An 11588-nucleotide genomic window follows, 5' to 3' on the forward strand; every position below is an offset into this window, starting at 1 on the left:
GATGATGATGTGGTGAAGAATGATATGATGATGATGATGATGATGAGTTAACAAATAAGAATGCAAGCAGATACGTTTATCCATTTTGATTCCTGGGATCACAGCGTCACAGTTAGCTAACCACTGAAACTCCCGGACTAGTTTTTGAACTAACAAATGACTAATTGTGTGTCCTATGTTTACTTTTCAGCTTCAACCATGCCGACATCAGCAACAGCCAGTATCCTCTACCCTGGTGATTTGAGAAAACCCAAGCGGATTCGGACCGCATTCTCACCACAACAGTTATTTCAGTTGGAAAATATGTTTGAGCAAAATCACTATATTGTCGGGCAAGAAAGGAAGGATTTGGCTTCTAGTTTGGGCTTGACCGAGACACAGGTTAGTAGTTTTTGCACTCTTCTCTAGATCACCCGTTTGACACGTAGGTAGAGCATAATCAAGTAAAATTTATGACCCGGGACAAGTTACAGAGCTCACACAAACCAGTGTCCATCTAATTATAATAAGTTGCATTTTGCTATCACTTGTGTAGCACATCTGGTAAACTGTCACTGTGGCCGTTTCTTCCTTAATTAGTAGCAAGCCGTACATAAATATGTTGGCAGATGTTCAAGAGATCTCCCGTACCAGATAATGCCAGGTAGCCAGTGTAGGAAAATAATCTGCCTAGGGAGCGAAATCGTGATTGTATATGTCGACAATAAGGGGTCAGATGTTCTTAATAAAGACAAGCGATATCGCACCATCAGTGGTCTAGAAGAACGGAGAGATGAGTATCAGTGTATGTGGCAGCACGGAAGAAAATCAGTAGACGTTTTAGGTCTACTTATGATATCCTATTACCCGCCTTACAAGAGACACCAGAATAAGGTGGAAGCAAGTCTCATCAGAAGAGATAAGTTGCACTTCAAAATAATGCCAACGGCTGGCTATCTTGAATGCCACAAAAAAGGCTGATTCAGAGTTACGACCGTCTTTGTTTGTTTGTTCCTTCAAAAAGAAACTGTCAGACCCTGTGCTTTTTACGGGTGTAGAATGACATTCAGGTAGGCGTGAGGTTTTAGAATGATTTTAGAAACAGCCCATTCCCCGTTTCAACATTTTGCAACGACTACAGTTTTTACAGTTTTTCGGAAGCCTAAAGTTCATAATGAATTTAGCGGTCTTGATCATATAGTTTTTGCAGAAGCAGTGATCGAGAGGAATTTCTGTGGAGGAAGCAAACGCTTGGTGAATTGCTACACTCTACGATTGTTTGACTTCAACTTACTGGACAAGTTTCACGGATGAATAACTGAAATCTAGTAACACCGTAACGAAAAAATCACCTTCGGATGGGATAAAACTTCTGTTATGTGTCTGACAACCAATACCATTGTCATATCATTTCTGTGCTGAAATAATGCTTTTTCATATGCAGGGTTTTTTGTCAGGAAGTGGCTCCGAAATTTGTAGCCGGATATGCGGGGATCATACCAACAACAAAAGGAGGATATCTTGTTTGTGAAGAAAGACAACCAGATGTTCTTTATTATTTAACAGGAGAACACCAAGTAAAGTTGTCGCTTTGAATTTTACCACGTTCCACCCAAACGAGACAGCTACACAGACAGTTAGAGAATACATTCTGGGTGACCTCATACCATGTGTCTGGAAAAGTTCGTAACAAACTCTCGTTTTGTTTTTCTCAGGTAAAGGTGTGGTTTCAAAATCGAAGAACAAAGTTTAAGAGAGTACGTCTTGATGACAAGGACGAAGCTGAGGAAAATGCTCAGCATAGTACGGACGCTGAGCTGCCTTCGCCTACACAATCTGTCGACGATAAACTGTATGGAAGAAAACGTCACGCAACAAATTTAATTCAAGAGAAATCGCTCCAGACCTGTCCTCTTGTGAAAGAGGCTTCGAAACTTTCAGGGGCAGATTCTTCACCAGAAAAAGAAACCACATTTAGACCGGCCGCCCCTATTTCTGGCGGTAAGTTGAATCTTCATCACAGGGCTTCATCACATACAATATCCTAACTAGATGACCGATCTCAGCTTCACGAGCCTCACTCACCACGATTATCTGAAAAGAACTGCAACTGCATGACTATTCTCTTCTGTGGACCAATGTGATAAAGTACGCGTCTAGTAACTCAATTTTTCATCATTTCCACTAGCATGGTTCAAGAGGTTTATGAAGCACACATCATGAGCTCTTGCCAACGATGTGTATTTTTTACCGTAATTATACACTATAACCACCACGGACAAATACACGCGTCCAAGCATTGCCAACTTTTGCAAAGCCTCGAAAACGGTCCATTGCAATACGTTTCACATGTTGACAGATTTGTAGCCAACTTCTTGAAGATCAACTTACAAAGCTTGAATGACAAAACGTAGTAACAATTGAATTTCTGAAGGGTCGTGCATTAAGGAGTGGAACCAAGGCGTAAAATCCGACAAGCCTCAAAGACATCGCATAAAATATCAAGTAAACCACAGAAACTCACGCAATAGTGGAAAACCCGAAATGTGTACTTGATAGACATTTTTAAAGCCCAAGGACGAGCTGATAGTTGAAGGGGTTATTAACAGCAAACTCACTGGAAAGAATAAATTAAACAATTTTAAATCTGTTTGTGAAATGAAATCACGGGAACCAAGCAAAGGAAAACATTATACGAACACCCATTAATAGTGGTTTGAAATTAGAAAGCTACAGGCCTCAGATTATTTCAGGGTTAGCAGTCGATGAGACTTATGTCAAACTGATGCGTGGGTCATGTTGCAGGTCAGATTACCGTTACAGGTCGTCATCCAGGGTAAAGGAAAGAAATTGCTGTCAAAGCTACTGGTAGCTAGACTCCCAACAGGGGCTGCTAAACTTTGAAATAATCACACCAATAAGATTGCCAAAAACCCCCCAAACATTCTCCGGGCCCGATTTCCCAAAGACAGTTCCGGAGATACCAACTCCAGAAAACCGTGTTGTTAGCGTCAACCGCAACTGATTCGAAGTTTCTGTTCAACGATGTAAATACATTCATGTTAGTAAATCAGGTGGAATTATAGTTTAGTACTTTGGTACAATTACTGACAACCCTTCCTATCCATCTGAAGGTAATTAATCATCTGGCTCCCCAAAAGTACCCACACTCAGCTTCTTGTTGAGAAAGAATTTTATGGGTAGGTGGATGATGGTGGAAAAGTTTGCAGGAATTTGGAAAGAGCACAAAGTGACAAAGCTTGAATAACTGAGATGAGGACAAGGGTGATCGGCTTCCCGAATGCTATTTCGGAGTTCACGCACTCGTGCAAACACATCGGTTTCATGCGATCCTAGTACAAATATATGTTGCCTGGGATTTTCGTTAAACGAACTCGATGGAGTGTTTCTTATGTTGAATGTGTCCTGCTTATTTTGATAATCCAAACGGTTTTGAAACGTTTTGCTGGCTTAATCTAGTTTAGTTTCATAAAACTGTGGCCAAATAGCATTCCGATCACATTCAATCACAAAGTATAGGCGAATGGAAAACTTGTCAGGTCAGCAGTTTGTCTTCATACTTTAGGTGATATCCATTGCAAAGTGGGATGAACCGAGGGCAAGCAATCAAACAACGCAAAGAAAATTAGGCAACTGACGGCAAGAAATGGCAAATTGATCGGCGGGCAGTAAAAAACATCAGTTTTTATGAAACCAAAAGGCTCTTGAAACTTCAATATTATCCACTTTTTACAGCAAATTTTTTTGCAGAATGTAGTTGGGCCATTGAATGAAAGAAAGATTGCACATGAGGACAGTTGCGTGGTACTTCATTTGCTTATCACTGGAGCTCTCAGGGGATACCGACTCTCAAGTCTGCTCACCTCTCAGTACGACTTTTTCCCGTTTTTAGGTATTTTGTCGTTTATGGCCTTTGAACTTCTGTATTACCTAAGGAAATAAAATGGACAAATTCAGCATTCGGCCGACTAAGCATACCTTAGCGCAGACACATGGTTTGAATTTCATCTTTTTCTGAATTACTTAGGCCACGTGCTTCGTAATGTATAACTTTATTGGGACAAAAACCCTATCAAACATGTTTCATTTTTTGGATGGTCCCCAGGCGTGAGACCAAACACTTTCACATTTTTCGAGGCTTTGTTAATCGACCGACGCAATGCAGTGTGAACATTAAGATTAAGCATACGTTTCACGTGAACCACACTTAAGACTTTCCAGTTTTCGAAAAGTGGGGAATAAGTAATGATTCTTATGAAGCTTCAGCGATAACAATCGATCGCGTCACACCAGAATAGAATGCTGAATTTGAAGAGGACTTAAGACAACGGGTGAAATACTGGTTATCGTCTCAACAACTCTTTCTGTGCCTAGGACTGTGACATTAAATAAGAATTAATACACAGCCACGTGCATACACACAAAACGTCAGCACCTGAAGGGGCATGCAGACCAAACCGGACTAATTAGTGAAGGCAAATGAAAATGAAAACTTTGCGGTGGGAAATGTGATGAGAGGCGTGAAAAGCGGTGAGAAAGTTTTGATCAGAGAGAATGGAGGGAAAGGAAGGGGACAGGACAAGGTACCGTGCATTCCAGGCACATTTCAAAATCATCGGGCACTTGGTGGCCGACACAAGCGACCAACCGGGAAATTGTTGAGCTATGCGTATGTCCGGCTGACTTTGTTCCAGCACTGTACACGCCTTTAGTCACATAATCGTATCTGTGAGAATTGGTCGATTTAGGCCCTTGCTTATCAGATAGGAGTGGCGTACAAGTTGTAAAGGCCGCGCTATTCAGACGTAAGTTTATTCTGATTGGGTCGTCCCTTCTATATGTACTCATGTATATACTCTCAATCTTTATCTGACCGAATTTTGGAAGTGTAGGCACCTCCAGTGTCTGTTGTAGACCAGTCCGAGGTCAAATAAATTGTCCTGCCTATAAAGCAGTGAAGCACTGGTGTTCCGATCCGACGTTGTTGCCAGCCAAGATGATGATAGGCACCAAGGTTGTACACTCTTTCGGAATAGAGGTTTTCACTACATTCTGATAAGTATAGAACTACGCTAATTTTGCCGTCATTAGGAAATACGCTCATTTTTAAAGCTGTCAGACTTAGATAATGTCACATAGCAGAACCTTTCACAGGTTTAGGGATTTTCGAGCCTTCCTAGGACCGTAATTCATACGTGCCTCAAAGGCCACGATGGGTGGCGAATGAGTGATGTACGGTATTAAGACGCTAGATACACCAGCTGTGACTTAAACTATGAACAGCAGCTTCAGACTTCGGTGTCAGTTACTGTTATTGTCAGTGTTGGTGTTCGAACTTCACTGATGTCACCTTTCACGGATACAAATTCTAATAGTGTGGGATGGGTATTTTAACAGCACTCAAGTGAGATTAACCGGTGAAAATTGGGTACATTTTGGTCACATCCCTTCGACGTGATTAAGTGAGCTTTCTTTTGAAGTCAGTGATATCCAGGATAATTTTGCGGGGAATATGTGTACTCGAGAGACATTCCAAGTCCCCATCCAAGTAGGATGTACTCAGGAACGATAGCCGTGGGCCCCAGAAGTTGGAAATATTTCAGCACGTTTGTTAAGAAGGATAAAAAGCGAGGCAGTTGTGTAGTCTCCAAATATCCTCATATTCACGTACGTTGTATGATGAGAAGTGGTTGAACGCATCAGATGTGGTCATAAGAACCTGTGTATACTACTAACATTCATTCCGATTGTTATATCATTGAGCTGTTCCTCATGGATAGACGTGATAATTCCAGTGCTGCTATCGTGTGCTAGTCGAATACTGGTAATATGCTTGCCTCGGATTTATGATGTAGGGAGTTTAAACCCCGACATCAATGAGGATATACACCACTGATGAGCACCAATAAGAGGAAAGCTCGAGTTCACTACCTTCAAATCTGGTTCGGCCTCGCGTAAAGAAGATCGTCAGGACAGGAGGAAACTGTTCCTAGGTGGGGCAAGTGAATCTGTATTCCACAGACCCCCAGCCAACTATAACGCATCTGTAGGAGTAAACAGTTTGTGTGCGTGCATCCAACTGTCTTGACACCAACAGCCAACAGATTGTGATGTTTAAGTTGCAATACTGGTTGTCGTGTTGTTTGGTCACCTGATCCGCACCGTGGCAACCTTTGTCGCTTGCTCATACACGCGACTACCGTTTGGGTCAGTTTGGCGGCATGAGTTGCACACACAGTAGCACGTTTATCAAACAAGCAGTTCATGATCACGCCAGCATTAAAACAGAATCACACAAAAAGGGGGCATATCCACGTGCATGAATCTGATTGGGAAATCAACAAAAGAAATTGCACAGTGTCCTCGTTTACCCTGACGACATGATTAAGATATGGACCGGAGTGTTCACCAAGCGCGTCAGTGCTCTCAAACTTGATGAAGAGCTAATCTACTGCTAAGCTTTGTTCAGGTTGCCAAAACTTGTTCCAGAAGTGGTGAGGAAAGCGTTGAATTACGAAGTGGTGTAATTGAGTGAAATCTTTGATCACCATAGATTAAACCAAGAAGATGAAAACCCCCTTCAAATGCAGGATTTCCAGATCCAGAATTATAGAAATCAGTGAAGCACCCACAGGAAGCCAGAATGCCTACATGCACACTGCCGACTAAAAATTGCATCGTGAGGTAATTTTAGTTGAGTCAGATTTATGGATTTCATTGATACTTTTGAGCACGCTGGATCCACTGTTTTTCGACTAACTAAAGCCCAGGCAATTTCTGCGGCAATCAGTTTTAATTTTTGTAGCCCTTTCCCGTTGAATTCTTGCAAAACATGAGGTGCGGATCGATGTACGCACAATGTGTGCTAGAGTGAAGAAAATACACGTGTAGGTTCCGACCGACTGCCGCTTGTGAGATTTCCAAAACCGATCTAAATCTCTGTCGAAACTGTCTAAGCTAAGACTCTGAAAAATACAATCAGTTGCATACCAGCCTGATTTTTATAGGAGATTCACTTGAAACCGGAACTTAAACTGCTCCGCAAAGACCGCTTGAAGCTAATATTGTTATGACATTCAAAATATCCCTGTGTGCTTTAGGAAAGGAAACTACTCACAAGTCTTTTTGAAGCTCTCTTACAGCCCACGGCCAGTTTTGCTCTTCTTGGGACCGTCATTGGGGCGCAGTCCCTTAATTTTCGTCGACCTTGGGAGAGTACATAATTAACATCGAACTAGTATGCAAGGGAGAGTAATGGTCGAAATTCGTGGAATTTGGGTCAGGTAAGAGCACAAGGATCATAAACATTTTGGAGCTGTACCTACCTAATGAGCCCTAAGAACGGCATGATCGGTCGTGCGCTGTCAAAAAGTTTTCAGCAACCGCGTGAGCAGCTTCCTTTGTGAAAATTATACAATCAATGTTATCTCTGGTCAGTTATTAGCGCACCTGAATGTACGACGGGTGACATGAAGGACTTGAAAATTAGTCCTCAAATTTCCTAACGGGGCGGTTGATACATAGCCCCGAAGCAGCTAAAAGAGCAGTTGGCTGATGATGAAGACCGCTAATCATGGGAATCCTCCGTATCCAACCCTAACACACTCCTTGCGTTGTACTCGTTGTGTTGACTGCCTTTACAGTATATTGAGGTAAGAATTACTGACGTGTACGACAATTCTTCCCTTTAAAAGCTTCCTCTGTATCCTAGATGCTGTCCCTCATTCAAAGCCCAGTTTAAATTTTAAAGCATCATTTTGTCGATTGTTGAAGCATTTCACGGAGGAAGCAAATTGCCTCACCAAGAGACTACGACGTGCGCAAGGTGACACTTTGATAGAACCTTATTCCGAAAGATTTACGTGACAGCGGACACCAAATAAACTTTTCAATGTTCCAATCCTCTCCAATTCTCTCGACTGGTTTATTAAAATAAATCACTTTGATGTGTTAGATTCATCTTGTGAAACATTCTGATAAAGGTCGAGTAAAACCAATGGAAAATATGAAGTAGGTGATGGTCGAGTGGCTCATGGTCAAATGAGTGTCTGATGTCACCTACAGGTTGTGCCATGTCGTTGTTAGTTTAGCTTTGGTGACGCATGTAACTTCCGAATAAACACACGGAACTCACATTTATCGGCACTGTTCGAGCAGGATCTGCGAGGCCACTTCAGTTCACTCTAACATCAACCAAGTGACTTTCTGGTGTGGCAATCTTTTCCATTCAAGTGGCTGTAGTGTTTTCTTTTGGTCACAGCAATTTAACACATGTTTACTCTGACGCACTGTTGATGTCCGTTTTGTTTTTGGTCAACATTGTTGGGGAGTGATCTTATTTGTTCAAGAAGCCTCGCCGCGCGACTCGATCTAGCTGACGCAGGCTGCGAAGAATGTAGTGTCTTCTCAGTAAACTAATGGATACTACTTCTCACAAACCGTGCTTGACAAGATGTGAACAAACTGAGTCGTATATCGTTATCAGTTAAGCCACCTTGCATATTTCTGTCATCATTCGTCATATCGAACAAAAACTCTGATCTTCGTGTTGGGTCTATGCTGCACCTTTCGTAAGGCATTCAACTGACTTTTTTACCAAAGGGATACTGGGATGAAAATCAACATACTTGGTTTTCAAAGCCGAAAGGCCAGAAAGTATCCGGAAATTCACCTTTTGAAGATAATAGGACAGTATGATTATTATGCCCACGCGTTTTGAAAAAAATGATATTTGCGATACAATTCAACGAAGACAGGTCAATTCACTCAATTTACTTCGTGGATAAACTACGTGCTAGAACAAACTGATCACCTCCAATGGAATGAAACACTAAACCGGACATTGGTAACACTGTGCAACACATGTTAAGTTATTGTGCTCCAATGTGACAAGGAAAGCTGAATTTTCTTTCATTCTCCGCTCCATTGGACTTTGCATTTGGAGATCTAACCAGTTAACTGGTGAAATTTTCTCAATTTAGGACAGAATTTGTCGATCATTTTGACAATACCCGTGTCTGTCTTAGCGTAGAACTCGCCCGAGGATCGCACTAGTGGCGGCAACAGCTGCTCTGTTGGATAGGCGAAATATATAAAGCGTGAATACATTAGGAATTAGGGGGCGTTTGGGGTGGATGTTTGGTGGCGCATTCGATCTGGAGAGAGGAAATCGACATGCTAGATGGTTTCTTCACTTTCAACCATGTCACTAGTGGTTGTGGCGTACGATTTTCCACACCGACGTTTGTTTGTGATTACTAACGGGTGCAAATTTAAAATTCTAGTTCCTTACAACCGTTCCTGGGCTTTCGGTTTAACCGCCAAGCTTTATTTCAGTGGCCAATTTTCTCTTTTAAAGCAGCTTTACTGGAATAAGGCACACATAGTGGGGACGTTCTTGTCTAGTCCGACGGCACAGTGATTTAGGTATAACTGTCTGACTTTTGGTGCCACTCCGCATAGCAGTTGTTTTATGCGCCCCACACTTGGCCTATTGAAACCACTTCGGCCGCGCTGGCAGTCATGGTCATGCCACTGGGTGACCTTTCTAACCTATCTGACCTCGAAAATGGCAACATCATTGGCCATTAAGACAATGGCCACCTGGTGGAAATACGTTACTTTCCTCACGCCACTGTCATGAAAGCATCACCAGCGCTCTGATAGCCGTTGGACCAGTTTTACCTCTCTTTTGGCTCATTGGGTAGGAACAGCCTCCGTGTTTCCGTCACCCGCATATCCTATCTGAGCTGATTACCCTCGCTTTAAAACCAAATTGGTTCTCAAGCACTTTTAACTACTTCCTCTCCGTCTAACTCTGCCTTTTAATTCTCAGTTAACCCATAGTAGAATGTTGAATGTACAGATTAACCGAACCAGTCCTCGTGACGTCAGCATGGCAGCAGAGTATTCCTAAGAGTTGATATAAAGGCTTGAGCCGGTCCAAACAACCTTTGAAAATATTTTTACAATTTGTACCCTCCCTTTGGAAGATGGTCCTATATCGTAGCCCCCAAACCCTTTATTAACTTAAAAAACGAACGATTCCACAGCGTTACAAACTCGAAACTGATCAAGACAGCGGCCATAAAGCTCTTTTATGCACATTTTTCAGACATATCAGTTTTGCTCGTGGTCACACCACTCTCGTTTAAACGGTTGGCCTCCTGTTCTGCCGTAATTATTCCGGTGAGTTCACACCAAAGGGAAGCACTGGACTCGAGTTTCGCTCATCAGCAGTGCATATCCAAAGGCCACCGGGATTTAAACCCCGGACATTCGACATGCGAGGCGAGCGCGTAAGCACTACTTCAGCAACACACGTTGAACGCATCTGAATTTTCACGTCTTAACAGGCGAACGTGTTCAACTTTGAGCGATGTGATTGGTGTGCCCGACTTATCGAACGACGACCCAGTAACTGTCCTGGTTGTGGCGATTGATTGACCTGCCAGTCAGGACTTCCCAGTCAGGTAGCGTGGCACACACTTGAAACCCACTGGGCAACTTTTTGGTTGCATTTTTGAGGTTTTGCAAGACAGGTATTTTGTTCATAGTCACCTCACTCTCTTTTGAACGGTCACTCACCTATTCTGGCGTAATTATTATCAGTTTTCCATGACTTGGAAAATAACCCGATAGGTTACAAGAAAGAACTACGATAGACCAAGTCAATTCTAAAGCTTCTGTATTCTAAACGCGATTTTATATATACTATATGATACTATACTATACTATACTATACTATACTATACTATACTATACTATACTATACTATACTATACTATACTATACTATACTATACTATACTATACTATACTAATTGCCGAACAAAAATACATGATTAGGGCTAGAAACTGGCGATGGATGGAGTTTGCTTCATGTTCTTGCAGGATGTTGGGTAGTACTTAGGTAAAAGCTCTGAACTGAATCTATCCGGATATGAATGGTGGCATATGGAAGGATATCTCCCAACTCCGATAAGCGACCTTTGTCATGAATTTGTATGTTTAGTCAGAGACGGACAGAGTTTTTCTTTGACTCATTTCCAGATTTGGAAGCATCACATTTTGAAGGCAGCCCATTTTACAACATAAGTGATTTTTTTCAACTTCGTGTGATCCAATACCGTCGAATAACATGAAACAACCAAATCCACCCTTCGACTCGCTCCATTTTATACTTCAAACCGGTTTTGCGTGATGATTTGGACCGCATTAACAAGTTAAGTGAACGCACGTGTTTGAACTTCTCGTAACGGCCGGATTTGTTGTGTCAGATTTGAAGATGCAGATACACTGAAAGTGTTCAGAAAGAGCCTTTCGTTGGCGTTCGGTAAAATGCGCGGAGATTCATAATAAATCTTGATAACTGACACACTGGGATGTTCTGATCAAAAGAAATGAACTTTATCACGAAACAAATAACCTTAAATAATCATTGGACAAAAATGCCGAGTGATGATGCCTCGTTCCAAAACAATGTCCGTGGACTTTCGTGAGGTTTCAGTGTACAGAATCAAAGCAGATAATACTTTGTTTGTGACCAAAATCCGTGAGTTTAAAATTTGTGACGAACGCAAAATGAAA

General features: G+C 42.0%; 1 protein-coding gene across 1 annotated transcript in view; it reads left to right on the plus strand.

Moving 5' to 3' along the window:
• The window catches only part of T265_10172 (hypothetical protein), a gene marked incomplete at both ends in the record, with an annotated part of 12695 nt that extends 10668 nt beyond the window's left edge, over positions 1–2027 (plus strand). The window contains one exon of the mRNA XM_009176465.1: positions 1613–2027. Within this exon, the coding sequence (XP_009174729.1) occupies positions 1613–2027 (415 nt within the window). The remainder of the gene's footprint in view (positions 1–1612) is intronic.
• Positions 2028–11588: the final 9561 nt, after the last annotated feature.

The sequence above is a fragment of the Opisthorchis viverrini genome (genome assembly GCF_000715545.1).
Source record: "Opisthorchis viverrini unplaced genomic scaffold opera_v5_339, whole genome shotgun sequence".
Taxonomy (NCBI): domain Eukaryota; kingdom Metazoa; phylum Platyhelminthes; class Trematoda; order Opisthorchiida; family Opisthorchiidae; genus Opisthorchis; species Opisthorchis viverrini.